This window comes from Paramormyrops kingsleyae, chromosome 8 (assembly GCF_048594095.1).
Source record: "Paramormyrops kingsleyae isolate MSU_618 chromosome 8, PKINGS_0.4, whole genome shotgun sequence".
Classification (NCBI taxonomy): domain Eukaryota; kingdom Metazoa; phylum Chordata; class Actinopteri; order Osteoglossiformes; family Mormyridae; genus Paramormyrops; species Paramormyrops kingsleyae.
The window spans coordinates 39,126,865-39,142,460 of NC_132804.1; the positions used below are offsets into that span (position 1 = coordinate 39,126,865).

Genomic DNA, 15,596 nt, shown 5'->3' on the forward strand with positions numbered 1-15,596 from the left:
GTTGTGTCGGCACCGGTTGGTAACACCACAAATCTTTTTAACCATTTAAAATTTAAACACAGACCGACATATGACCAACTAATAAAGAAACAGAAAGAACGACGAACAACCCCTACAACATCCTCCGCAACACAGTCATCCATTAAAGACACGCTCTTCAGTGCAACTCCGTATCCATCCAGCTCAGAAAGGCACAAAAAAATAACAGATGCCGTTGCATACTTTTTAGCCAAAGACATGTGCCCTATTAGCACGGTTGAGAACGAAGGATTCAGGAAAATGATAAATACTCTGGACAAGCGTTATGCTTTGCCATCTCGACACCATTTCACGAGAGTTGCTCTGCCTGCTTTATTTGAAAAATGCCGTTCAGAAGTGGCTAATGAAGTATTAAAAGCAGAGTACTTCGCCACCACAACAGACCTTTGGTCTAGCCGCACATTGGAGCCATATATAAGCTTAACAATACACTTTATCGATGCCGATTTCAATTTGAATACGAAATGTCTCCAAACTGCGTTCATTCCTGAAGACCATACCGGGCAAAACATAGCCCATGGACTCAGGGAAGCTATGGCTGCATGGGGTTTAAACGAGGAAAAGCTCACCTGCATCACAACAGACAACGCTGCAAACATAAAGCTGGCAGCTGAGCTAAATGGATGGATGAGGCTTCAGTGTTTCGGGCACAGACTCCACTTGGCCATAGGTGAGTAGGAATCCTTCATACAGATTATATGCAATGTGGTGATTTAATTGTATGTAATTAAGTGATTTTAACAACAGTAACAACAATACTAGGAATAATATGGCAAAAAAAAATAAAAAATTCTGTGTCACTGTCTCTCACTAGCATTTTACCATTATTATTATAATTATTATTATTACCACTTGAACTACTCTTTGATGCTTTCTTAATCTGTCTTAATATATGTTGCTTTGATGAGGGTTGCAACTGTCATATAGTTGATACTAAATAGTATTTTTTTGTAATTTTAGAGAATGCAATGAAGGATCCTAGGATCGATCGTGCAATGGGGGTCTGCAAGAAGCTTGTCAGCAGCTTTTCCTATAGTTGGAAAAAAAAGAGGGATCTTGCAGAGGCACAGAAGCAGCTGAAGCTACCTGAACACTCCCTTAAAACAGAATGCCCAACCAGATGGGGATCTAGGCAGGCCATGATAGACAGAGTTCTTGAGCAGCATAAGGCCATTGCCCAGGTCCTTTCTAGCGACCGAAAACTCAGACATCTCACCCTCTCTTGGCAGGATATTGACGTACTGGATGCCATCAATAAGTCTCTTAGCCCCCTTGTTGAATTCACTGACGCACTTTCTGGAGAGAAATACATAAGTGTGTCTTTTCTGAAACCAACCCTCCATCTCTTCAGAAATTCAATATTGGAAGTGCAGGAGGATGACACAGACCTTGTCAAAAGCATCAAACAGAAGATAGTAGACTACCTCAATGACAAATACAGTGACCCAGAGACACAAGAGTTACTCGACATGGCCTCTGCCCTGGACCCAAGGTTCAAGCTTAAATATGTTAATAAAGACAACCAGGGGTCTATTGAAGACAGACTGACAGCAGAGATGCAGAGTGTGATGACTGCCATGGTAGTAATAATAATATTAATAATAATGATGATAATGATGGTGATAATGAAAAGTTAACTGGATTAATGTGTTGACAAAATAATTTGAAATACCATGACATTAATTCTTATTTTTCTTATAATATGTTCCCTCCAAGGAGAATGCCCCTCTTGTGACAGCAGCAATGTCTGCTGATGTTACAGAGGATGCTGCTGCTGCTGCTCCAAAGAAGAAGAAGGGCCTGGGCAGCTTCTTCAAGGTCACCACAGACAAAGCTGCTGGACCTCCTCTGCAACAGGACCAGGCCATAACTTTTGAGCTACAGTCGTACCTGCAGACAGAGACACTGGATGCTGAGGAAGACCCACTGAAGTGGTGGAAGGAATCTCAGAGAATCTACCCACGTCTTTCCAACCTGGCAAGGAAATATCTTTGTATTCCAGCCACAAGTTCTTCATCAGAGCGAGTCTTTAGCACTAGCGGAAATATTGTCTCCTGCTTGCGTTCATCACTGAAACCAGATCATGTGAATAGGCTGGTGTTTCTGGCTAAAAACCTTTAAGGTTTAGATCTGTAACCCTATCAGCATTTTGGCCATGTTGAAACATGTTTACATAGGCTAAAGTTGAAGTTAAACATATTTGCTGTTAGTTCTGAGCGATAGTGTGCCAGCCTTAAAATATTCTTGGACTGAGTTACTGACCGGAATTTTATTGTTAATTATGTTTAAAATGTAGAATGTTGTAAAATGTTGTTTTGAATTTTTCAGTTTGTTAAGGCACATACGTGAGCAAATTTATTTTGGACTAATTTATGTTATTTAATATTTATATTTTATGTATTACTTGTTTTCAAAAGATTGTGGAAGTGCACTACATTGTTGATCTTGTTTGCCTTTATCTGTTTTATCTGTCTTGATCTGTTTTAAGGAGAATTCACTGTTTTGTTCAATAAATGCAACATATTTCCAAAGTCAATGAGTAATCGTGTAAAATAATCGTGATTTCAATCATGACCAAAATAATCGTGATTATGATTTTTCCCCATAATCGAGCAGCCCTAGCTGAAAGCCAAACAAAACAAAGCACAATTACAGATGTGTTTGTGAGTGTTAACACCATACAAGTCCCTGCGAAAATATAAAGACATCACTGACTCCATAACGCTCTCCTTGGCAAAAGACATGGTGCCCATGTACACCACTAGAAAAAACGGATTTCAAAAAATGATTCACACCCTGGACCAGCTACCCTCGCGGAACTATTTATCTCAAGTTGCTATCCCTGAGCTTTATAACAAATGCTGTGGAGAGGTTCAAGTGGAAATGGCTGTGGTGAATTTCTATTCAACTATTACGGACCTGTGGTCGAGCAGGACGACTGAACCATACATCAGCCTAACTCTGCACTTCATTGACAATGATTTTTCTCAGCTTGCCTCAGATATTCTAGCATGTTTGTTACAACCTATTAGAGATGTAACGATACACTCAACTCACGATTCGCGATTCTGAGTTTTATTCAAAAATATTCCTTTATTTATCTTTCTAAACTGTGTAAAATGTGTCCTCTTGAATAAAAATTGAATACTGCTTTTAAAAAAATCCCAAATCAAAATAAATAAATAAATAAAAATCTTCAAATAAAACTAAGGCTTGCATGTGCTTTTTAGCGTGGTTTGCCCTTTTAATAAACTTCGCTCTGCTGGTGGTAAACTGAGCTCACTGTGGTGCTAGTGGACATGCTGAAGCATGTTCGTTGTGCTATTTGTGTAAGTTATCTGTCTTTTTAAGATCGGGTGGCGCATCCATCCATCCATTTTCTGAAACCGCTTAATTCTAACTGGGGTCTATGGGGGGACCGGAGCCTATCCAGGAACAATGGGCGCAGACGGAACCAACCCTGGACAGTCCCCAACACACTGCAGGGTACACACACACACACACACACACACACACACACAACTACAGGGCTAATTTCGACGCACCAATCAACCTGCCCTGCACGATTTTGGACCGTGGGAGGAAACCGGAGCCCCTGGCGAGAACCCATGTGAACACGTGAATAGCGTGTGAACTCCACACAGAAAGGAGCTGGGACCTAAGTCAGGACCTTCTTGCTGTGAGGCAGCAGCGCTTAACCACTGTGTCACCACGCTGCCCGGCGGTGGGTCCTCAATTTCAAGTTCGCTCGCCATCTCACGAAAAAGAAAAGAAATGTTCTGATGTTTAGTTCAGTTGTATTATTGACTGCTGTTTTAAAAGAAACACATGAACACCATGAATCCTGTCCGTGTCCATCTGCACCCCCCCCCCCCCCTCCAAGCTATAAACCTAGGGGAAACACTGTAAACTGTGTATTTTTTTTGGAAATTCACCAGCAGCAGCCTCTAGCACAAAGCACTGCAGCAACGGTGGAGAGCCTGAATGGGGAAAATCCACCTAAAGCTAATAAGAAAACATTGGCCAGTTTCTTCAAGAACAGCTCACACACAATGCCAACATCAGCCTCATCCACGTTTGATCCCGTAGTACAGTTTGGGGAACTAGTGACTGCTGAACTCAACATTTACATGTATGTGTTACATGAAGACCATGGAGAAGATTTGCTGAAATGGTGGAAAGGCCACAAAATAAAATTGCCTTGGCGGTGCATACAATCACAGAAATATCTGTGCATACAAGCAACAAGCTCTGCATCAGAGAGAGAGCATTTAGCACTGGTAGTGATGTTGTGTCAGCCAGTCACTCCTGTCTGAAACCAGACAAGGTGAACATGCTGTTTTTTGGTAAAGAACCTCTGAAGTGATAGCTGGAACCTTTTAGAAAGATGTGGAAGTACTGCTCGATAATTAAAAAAAAAAAAAATGTACAGACAATACAGCCATTACGAATATTACACTTGAATATTCGGTGCACCAAATATTGCCGGTAGTCGAATACATATTCATTATTCGCATGGTAAATATTTGAATATTCGTAAAATCAGAACTCATTCTTGTCTGTTTAGCAAAAGAACAAAAAACAAAAATGCAATCGACGGTCTTTTGTAATGTTTATAGCAGTCACTTGTTTTCTGATGTAAGGCGATTTAAGGTGAGATCGATAGTTGAATCTCGGATTCAGGAGGAACAATGCGGTTTTCGTCCTGGCTGTGGAACACTGGACCAGCTTTATACCCTTGCAAGGGTACTGGAGGGGGCCTGAGAGTTTGCCTATCCAGTCTACATGTGCTTTGTGGATTTGGAAAAGGCTTACGACCGGGTTCCCCGAGGTGCTCTGTGGGGGGGTGCTTCGGGAGTATGGGGTCCGGGGTCTGCTGTTGTGGGCGATTTGGTCCCTGTATGAATGGAGCAGAAGCTTGGTCCGCATTGCCGGTAATAAGTCGGACGTGTTCCCAGTGCGGGTTGGGCTCCGCCAGGGCTGCCCTTTGTCATCGGTCCTGTTTATAATATTTATGGACAGGATTTCTAGGCGCAGCCAGGGTGTTAAGGGTGTCCAGTTTGGTGACCTCAGGATTGCCTCGCTGCTTTTTGCAGACGATGTCGTCCTGTTGGCTTCATCTGCTGGGGATCTCCAGCATGCACTGGGGCGGTTCGCAGCCGAGTGCGAAGCGGCAGGGATGAGGATTAGCACCTCCAAGTCCGAGACCATGGTTCTCAGCCGGAAACGGGTGGTTTGCCCTCTTCGCTTCAGGGAAGACATACTGCCTCAAGTGGAGGAGTTTAAGTATCTCGGGGTCTTGTTCACGAGTGAGGGTAGGCGAGATCGGGAGCTGGATAGACGAATCGGAGCGGCGTCTACAGTTTTGCAGGCGCTTAACCGGTCCGTCGTGGCTAAGAAAGAACTGAGCCAAAAAGCAAAGCTCTCGATCTATTGGTCCATCTTCGTCCCTACCCTCACCTATGGTCATGAGCTATGGGTAATGACCGAAAGAATGAGATCGCGAATACAGGCGGCCGAAATGAGGTTTCTCCGCAGGGTGTCTGGGCTCTCCCTTAGGGATAGGGTGAGAAGTTCGGATATCCGGGAGGGCCTCAGAGTAGAACCGCTGCTTCTTCACGTCGAAAGGAGCCAGTTGAGGTGGTTTGGACATCTGGTGCGGATGCCTCCTGGGCGGCTACCCGGAGAGGTTTTCCGTGCATGTCCTACAGGGAGGAGGCCCCGGGGCAGACCCAGGACTCGCTGGAGGGATTATATCTCTCGGCTAGCCTGGGAACACCTCTGTGTCCTCCCCGAGGAGCTGGTAGAGGTAGCTGGGGAGAGGGAGGTCTGGGTGCCTCTCCTGAAGCTGCTGCCCCCGCGACCCGAATCCTAGACAAGCGGCAGATGATGGATGGATGGAGCGAATAGAAAGAACAAGAGTGACTGACTTAAAAGTCTGCATCTCGAAGCAGCTCTGATCGCCCACCCACTTGCAAATCGCACTATTCACATGATAACATGATAATCCAACAGTTAGTATCGGGTAAAGAAATATGTGAATACGCCCATTGTGACTGAAATAAACTAGAGCACATGTCTGGGTAGTGTTTACACTGATCGGCTACAAAATGGCACATGCATACGTCTCTGCTGCTGAAGCTTTGCGCCAGTGTTGCCACTTTCAGCAGCGAATTTCATACCAGTGTTCATGTCAGCGCTGTTCATTCGCACGCGAATGCGGTTTGAATACGCAATAATGCAGCTATTTAGAACGTGAATAGAGATCTTCAGGTGAAAGCGGTACTACACTTCCCCGATGCAGGTAAAACAAAGAAAGGTGACATGGTTTACTTTTTTGCCTATTTAACCTAATTTTAAAAACTTTAATACTTCTGACAATGGACGTTTTGAAAAGACAGATTACGGATTTAGTCAGTGTTTTTTTCCCATAATTCTACATAAAAAAATTTCAGTGAGATATAAACTGAAATACACACGAAGGTCTACGATGCCCTCGTCCCCAGAGCGTTAATAGTGAATTATTTTATTTATTTTAACTCTGCAGGCACTGCATCATATTTATATGGTTACAGTTTTTCATTTTTCATTCCATCTACCAATAAACTATGAAAAGGATTTTATTGTTGCTACTTTTCTTGCGTTTTAAACTGCCTTTCTAAAGTGATGGGTGTTGGGTGCAGTGACATTCCAGACCATTGACAGTATGCAAACTACTACAGGTGTGGGGACACCTCTCATCAATATTCATTATGCAGGCCACTGACTTTGAGAAAAAGTGTCACTCCAAAGTTCTAACATTTTAGTAATCAAACCACATAAAATTTCATAATGTCTCATAATGTCTCAATGTTTCATATGTGTAGCCAACCCCTGTGTCTATAAGCCTCAGAGCTCAAAAGTCTTGGCTAGAAATGTCTATAATGTGATTTTTTACAATTTCTCAGCATATGAAATAGGTTTTTGAAAAGCTTATGTTTAAAGTTGATTTTAACAAAAAATAGAATAACAACATTCTAAGTGGTCTCAGATTATTGGTGCCGAAGTTTGTGCTGAATAAAAGCAAATGTAACACTTTGGGATAAATGATTTTTAGATCGGTGAAATATTTTAAATTGTCAAGGCATGTCAGACTACCCTTAAGGTGGTGGAGATTTTATGATTTGCTATTTCTTATTATGACAATTTTTGTCATGACAGGTTGCCATAGCTTACATTTTTTAAATGTCTGTTTAGTTTGTGAGGTTATTTTTGTTGAACACAACTTATATCCATATTCATGAATAAATATTCATATTCGCTTCCAAGTATCGTGATGTTTATTTGTATTCCCTACCCTCTGTATTAGTTACAGCTCTAACAGACAACTGGTTTAGGGGTTTGGGTTTGATTGAGTGAACAACCTGAAGCATCACTTGCATTTTATATTAATTTAATTTGTAGAAGGGGTTCTACAAAGTAGTGCCCCATTTTGTAACTTAATCACTCATTTGTTTGAGCATTCAAAATGTGTCTTATTTTAATGAAACGTTGTAGTTTCTTATTTATTGCCCAATTTATTTTATCTAGCTATACAACTGAGAAAACAAGTTTAAAGAAGTTTGCAGAAATGCCTTTATTTTGAAAAAAAGATTTTTGTAAAACGTACTGTACAAATGTTTTAGTTTTTTGTATTTTTATGCTAGTTTAAGTTTATATGTTTGAGCTTGAGAAATACACATTTCAAAATGATCAGTAATCTGTGCAAATTCCTTGATAACCAAGCAGGTAGACTCATGATACCATATGTTTACTATGTCGCAATCGCAGATCACAATATTGTTCACAATAATCGCAATATGACTTTCACCAAATCGTGCAGCCCTAATATAATATAATTTTAATGTAAACAGTATTCAGGATTCATATCCAAGTGTGTGGAAGATGTGACAGTGACTAGGAACATCACCACACGTGCCAACCAGAAACCGTGGCTTACCAGGGAGGTGCATGCCCTCCTGAGAGCACGAAATACAGCCTTCAAATCCGGGGACAGAGACGCTCTTAGGTCAGCTAGAGCTAACTTGAACCGTGGCGTGAGAGCAGCAAAACGTGCTTATGGACATAAAATTCAGTCACTTCATTGATTCAAAAGATTCCAAGCACCTATGGAAAGGCATTCAGGCAGCTACAGACTACAAACCCTCCCCCCCTCCCTGTGATGACAACACAGACTTCCTCAACGCACTTAACACACATTTTAGCCGGTTTGAGGAAAACAACAACACAACGGCAAAAAAGCCACTCTCACTATGGACGATGCAATACTATGTGTCGACCACAGTGATGTTCGGAGGACCCTGAGCAGGGTCAATCCCCGGAAAGCCGCGGGTCCCGACAACATACCAGGGTGTGTACTTACAGTTACAGTTGTTCTCACTGACATCAACAACATCTCCCTAAGACAAGCCATCGTTCCTCAGTGCTTCAAAGCCACGAACATTATTCCACTGCAAAAGAAATCACCAACATCATCACTGAACGACTATCGCCCAATAGCACTTACACCAATCATGATGAAGTGCTTCGAAGGGTTAGTCAAAAAACACATCTCATCCAGTCTGCCTGCCACATTTGATCAACTTCAATTTGCATACCGCCCAAATCGCTCCACTGATGATGCCATAGTAACTGCACTGCATCTGATTTTGGCTCATCTGGAAAATACAAACAGTCATGTGAGGATGCTTTTTATTGACTTCAGCTCCGCCTTCAATACGGTCATCCCACAGCACCTGGTAAAAAAACTGGAGTCACTAGGCATCAGCACCTCTCTATGTAACTGGTTGTTAGACTTTCTCACGAACAGACCCCAGACAGTACGTCTTGGAAAAATACACCTCTGAGACTATCATCGTGAACACTGGAGTTCCCCAGGGCTGTGTTCTAAGCCCCCTACTGTTCACCCTGTTGACTCACGACTGCTGTGCCAATCACAACTCGAATCACATCATAAAATTCACAGATGACACAACAGTAGTGGGCCTCATCAGAAATGACGATGACTCCGCATACATAGAGGAAGTTGATCAACTCATTTCCTGGTGTGGTAAAAACAACCTGGCGCTGAATGTCAACAAGACAAAGGAGATCGTTGTCGACTTCAGAAGAAAGCACCACTTTCGGTGTAGTGCACTCGGATATCGGGCCGATATTTAGCATTTTTTAATGTATCGGCATCGGCCGATATCCGAGTGCACTACACCGATTTTCAGACAGGCACGTCTGCGGGCAGCCCAGTGTTATTGTTGCTGTGGAACACGTGACCCATGCTGCCTTGTGCAGGACCACAGCCAGAAGTTTTGGAAGAGTCCTGGGATAAAACGGTAAGGCTTAAATTCTGATCTATCAATGACCTGTTTATTTAAGTAGTTTGCTATGAAATGTTGCTTTAAAAGAAAACGCGAATTACGCTATTGGGAACTGGGGTACTGATAATGAGCCTTCAACCAACTGTAGCTTACAGGTAACATTAAGGATCATTGATTCTAATAGAGTTCGTTTTGTGCGCTTATTGGTGGGCTCACAGACGTTTTTTAATCGTTAAAAATCATTTTAATTGTTAACATTTTAATTATTACCATATCAGCCCGATGTTATCAGTTATTATCTGTTTTTTTTCTTGTGTCGGAGAGTTTCACTCTGTGAGTGTGTGGGGCGGAGCAGGCAGCTCTCAAATACTGCAGCGTGTGTGAGAGTTGCGTTACTCTGCCCTGATCACAGACAGCGCCGTCCTCAGAGACACAGAGCTGCTAAGAACAATGCATGGCGGAGAAAAGTGTTTGTTCGAAAGCGTGGTTACCATTTACTTGAGCTGATGCTGACAATGGTCCTTCTGTGCAACTTTTTTTCATTTGAGACCGGAGATTCAAACAATTTGTCAGACGTCTAGATAAAAAGTGCATGACTTTGCGCAGTTAGTTTCCTCATTAAACATGTCTATCCTTTATACGGGCTTATACGTAGACAACGTCACAATCACTAGGGGCTTATGTTGTCCTTGCATACAAGGCTGTGCAATACGACAGTTATTTTATTTTATTTTCCGGGATCACTAGATTCTGATTGTGAATTTGGCTTTAAGCTATCTGTCTGCTAACAACAGAAACAACATGTTAGTGTACACTACTCATCATACCATGATGCACTTAGTGTTTTTTTTTGTTTCAAAATGTATTAGAGTGTAATTGTTTTAATGTGCATGGAATACTGAAATTGTAGAATGAATTGAAGATGAAGGTACTATAATAAAAATTCTAACCTTGCATTTATTCTTCTGTTTTAGTAATTGCTGTCTGATGGCTGAACAAAAATCTAATCCTGTATGGCAGCATTTCACAAAGCCAACACCAGGAAAAGCCAGGTGCAATATCTGCAGCAGACTGGTGAGCTTGGGAGCTGAAGAATGAGTTTGCTGCTAAAGAGATTCTGATGCTGCTATCTTTATTGTTTATAAGTTTAAGTTGTTTATAAGTTGTATTGTGTTTTTGTTATTTAAGTTTATATTTAAATTTACACAAGTCAGTATTCAATAAATGCTAAGTTGAGAAATTTTGTGTATCGTTTGTTATTATTAATGTGATATTTTATCATGCAAATAGAGGGGAAAACGTCCAATTTTCGGCCAAAAAATAACGGCAGCATATATCGGCCATCGGCAGACCCTGGCTCCTAAATATCGTCATCGGCATCGGCTATTGAAAAACCCATATCGTTCGACCTCTATTTGGTATGGTAGCTGCACTGCCACTGAACAGATGATACTTCGTTGAGTGGTGCGGACGGCGGAGAACATCATCGGGTCATCACTCCCATCTGTTCAAGAACTATACCACTCACGTTGCCATAGCAGATCCATTAAGATCATAAAAGATCCTACACACCCAGCACATGGACTGTTTGAACTTCTGCCGTCTGGAAAACACCACCGCAGTATACACTGCAGAACAGCCAGATTTAACAGGAGTTTCTACCCCCAGGCCATCAGAATACTAAACTCTGTTAAATAACCTTTTGACCTTTTACTCTCCTACCTATTGTGCACTTTATAACCACTGATAGGTCTCAAGTTTTCATTCTACTTATATAGTGCAATAACTAATTCACTGTGAAACGTAGTGCAATAATTTTTCATACTATATATCACCCACTGAATATATTCGTGTATATATATTTATTGTTTGTACTTTGCTGCTTTTTGTTGCCATGCTGTCTTAACTGCCTCTGTAAAGTGAAATGTCTGCATGTTGTATGTATGTTGTCTTGAGTGCACTTGTCCCTTATGTCCGCACATTGAGCCTTGGAGAAATGCAATTTCGTTCTGCCTGCATCCGTCTTTGTACTGTTGTATGGTGTGAATGACAATAAAGTTTCACTTCACTTCACTTAATTTGTACAGGAATGATTCTGTCCCAAGCTTTTTGATCCATATAAGTGGTTGTAACTTATAGTAACTGTGATCACTATAAGCGGTTTCTACCGTACTACTAATAATGAACAATAAGGATATGCCCTTTTCCAAGTATAATCCACCTATATCGACACATATCACCAGTATCGGATGACATTGATACAAACAGCTTGGATTAGTCACACTTTTGGCCCTGCTTATGTCAGCGTGGGTATGACTCGCATAATTTAAAACAAATAAATTTAATAATAAATCGATTTGGCTTTGTATAGTGATTCTTTGGTGCGGTGATTCATGCATCGTCACATTAACTCTGAAATCGATTTTTTATTCATTTATATGTGTTCAGATTTGAGGTGGAGAAACACTGCAGTTCCTCTACAGGTGGCGCACTCAAAAGTATTCCCACATTGATTAGCAGCACAGCATCCCATGTAGTAGGGTAGGAGCCAATTATTTTGTAATTTTGCTTAGCAATAACGAGAATGGCAGACAACATAGCAGAGATTTGTGCTGTCCCTTCACAGTTTAAATCCAATGTATTTCAAAATTTAAACGGGAGGAGCTTTTTTTGCAAGGTTTTAAGATGCTAAAAAAATAAAATAAAATAAAATAAATTATAGTATTGAATTAGGATATTCATAGAATTTCAATACTTACAGAATCACAATAGATATGGTGATGATATCGTATCAGGAGGTCACTGATACACTAGGGTGTTTACAGATAGCCGACCATACACAGTAGTAAAGAACACAGGATTCAGTTCATTATGACTGCTATGATGCAGTTTAATTTTGAATTTAATTTATTTTATATATTTATTTTTACAATGTACAATTAAGCATCTTTTATGTTTTGTTATTCAAAAGACCTCAACATTGCCTTTTGTTTGATTTACAACTGTTCCTAATTGTCTTTGTAGTTTTAAGAATAAACAATATCATAATTGTTTTCCCTGTTGTAACAAAATTGCACCAAACCACGAACCCAAAACCAAACTGTGTACCAAACCATGATTTTTGTGTACTGATATACATCCATAATACATATGGGCGATAGGATCATAACTGCAGAGCATACAAACCAAATAGTGGAAACCTATGACCACATTAAATGGAACAGAATATAAAATAATAAAAGCAAACCAGAGAACATATTTATCATCAAAAGAAACTCAACAGGCAAATAAGTCCTGCGTTAAAAAGGAGCCCTAGTTTCTAAAGTGAAAAGATGAAAAAATTACAGCAAAAACAAAAAGAACGTTGTGTCTGCAGTTTAGCCTCCTGGCTCATGTAATGTAGCAGCCTGCCACATATAATGTTGCCAGCACAAAGATGAACTGAATGAGATCAGACAAAAGTACTACCAAACTATGGCTACTTAGCAAGCTACACTACAGAAAGAAACCTGAGTAAATGCATTGTCATCTTACCTCCATCTGGCTCTCTCTGTCTGCGCTGTGATGTAGTATTGGATGTGCTTAATCCAGAGCCCGCTGGTGCCCGGCCCAACTCGGATGGACCACTGGAGGTCTGCGCAAGGACATAAAGCAAGTTAGTGGGAGCGGCTGCAGCAGTAGACATGGGGGAGCAGCAGGGTCTTCATATCAGAGGTCTCACTGTGCGGCAGCAAAGGGCCACGCAGTTCCATAAGAAATATTGGAGGAAGAAAGGCTGGGAGGGGACACCATAGCACTAAAGTGCCAGACTGAACACAATACTGAGCATAGGAATTAACATGGACCCCTAAAGGAAAGCAATTGTTCTTTTAGTTATTCTGAAGTGAACTTCATAAACAGGATGTTAACTGTTTAAAATACATAATCATTTGATCACTAACAAAACTTTGTAAATATGCATAGGTTATACATCACTTGGCACGTTTAAACCTCTTGCCATATCACGACACAAAGCTTATGTTAAATACATGCCTTTACATTCATAAAAAAAAACCGTAAAATGCTATTCATCGTGAAGCCAAACTACATAAAGATTCAGTGACACCAAACCTAAAACTGTGGATGTAAGGCCAAGAGTGGTGCAATTTTTGGGGGCTAGAGTGGGTCAGGGGTTGGGTGTGGTGTGGTTTGAAGGCCAGCCTGTGATTGGAAGAGAAACTGCGACTCCCCCGGAAGAATAAGTGGAACAGAGAAGGTAACTCTGAGCGACAAACAGAGACATTGACTCTGTCCCCCACCAACCAGGCTACTCTGGCGGCTTGTCCAAAACCGCAAGGGTAGTCCAAGTGTGAGGAAGTACAGAGACGGTGCCACTCTGTACAGGTATACTGATGGAGACAGCGGTCCTCTCTTTCACGGCAAACAATTAATCAGCATGATGCCTAAATGGAGACATTGCTTCAGGGTCAGCTTAATGTGCAAAGCCCAATTAGAAATAAATGATGATGATGATAATAATAATAATAATAATAATAATAATAATAATAATAAGCATTCTCCAATTCCAATATAAACATTGCTTGCTAAAAAAATTAGATACAACAGGCTAAATTAAAATGTTATTATGCGGTAAAACCTTTAGAATAAGATATGTGTGGTTGATTTAAGTTTGTTTGCCGAGAAAAAGGATTGGCGGGCCATTTCTCCGCAGCACCATGCTGGAGTTTTACCTGACCAGGATCTTCACTCGTAGGCTCATTAGAATCCTTGTCGACAGAAAGATTCTTTGCAGCGTCTGCGTTTCAAATAAGACACAGTAACACAGAAACACCCCTCCAGATAATTACTCTTCAGACACAGTACATTCACTCTGGACGCATCCCTCAATACACTGAACTTCCTAGCAGCTTCTAGCAAATACCAATGAGACAGGACACTGCACAAATTCAGTTTGAATTGAAAGATACGAGAGAGGCCTGCAGCCACAAAGCAATATATTAACCAGGACACTTTTTAGGAGCCTATAGAGATTTAAGCAGAGCCCAAAACTTCTATTTTTATAATCTTAGTTTAAATACGATGTTCAGCTATTTGGATAGGAACTGTAAATACCACTAACGACAAGATTCCTTGCACCTAATTCCCAGTTTATAATTACTCACATTAGAAATTTCCTTGCAGAAAGATATAGTTTAATTGAAAACTAAGTAGCCACCACTAGAATCCACACAAAATGCAAAAAGAAATATAAAAAATAAAAATAGCAAACTGACCAAATTTACAACATTCAAAATTCTATTAACTGGAATAAACAACTGAAGGACAGTGTAACCCCTGATTTACACTGGATGCGTATGCGCTGCGTTCCCATTCCGTCCGAGGCCGTCCGCCAATTCACACTGGATGCGTTTGTGGTCTGTATCTGATCCGGCGCGCAGCTGGTTTGCGAGATCACATGACCACGGGAGAATAGCATTTAACATAACATGTATCTATGTTTCTATGGATAAAATAATGTGTCACTCCCATATAGGTTACTGAACACTTTATTAGGAGTTTACAAGTACTTCACAGTACAGGTTACTTTCATTAAAAATCAAGTATATACATAGTTAATTGCAAGATTCAACTTATCGTCAAATCCCAAAACTTCTGAAGTTTCACTCCACGCCTTCTCCTTTCTACTATTATCCTTGTAAAAAGGATGTCTGGGGTCGTACACAATTCCGTGTTTCTCCACCTCCAAAATTAATTTTTCCTCGTCCATGATGTGACGGAGAATTGGTGCATGCGCTCTGTGTTGCGTTCTTGATCCGTATCTGTCAAAAATAGACTTGATGCACATCTCGACGGACTGCCGGATGCGTGACGGAACAGAGACGTAGCGGAGACGCAACGCAGCGGATCTGGTGTAAACTGATGCATTGACTTTATTGGCGGCGATTGCCTGCGGCTGCCGTGTCGGAAACGCACCGCAGCGGATACGCATCCAGTTTAAATCAGGGGTAAGAGCTCTGTGTAGTGAAACTTTTTAGGGCAACTTTTTATAAGCTATTCCAAGTGAATGCATGCTGTAACTTCCTGCTGCCCACCAACTTCAACCATATAACTGGATAATACAGGAAACGCATTTACCCAACATGAAATTTTTGTTAACTAACTTGTTGATTGCACATATTCCCTTTTAAGTTAAAAGGCACTGCAACA

The 15,596-nt window shown here is 41.0% G+C and overlaps 1 protein-coding gene across 2 annotated transcripts in view; it reads right to left on the reverse strand.

Moving 5' to 3' along the window:
- Positions 1–15,596, reverse strand: part of mdm4 (MDM4 regulator of p53) — a 62,991-nt gene that overhangs the window by 26,743 nt on the left and 20,652 nt on the right. For both annotated transcript variants that reach the window (XM_023795782.2, XM_023795784.2), the window contains 2 exons: positions 14,120–14,184; positions 12,924–13,023 (listed from right to left, as the gene is read on the reverse strand). In XM_023795782.2, coding sequence (XP_023651550.1) covers positions 12,924–13,023; positions 14,120–14,184 — 165 coding nt within the window. The remainder of the gene's footprint in view (positions 1–12,923; positions 13,024–14,119; positions 14,185–15,596) is intronic.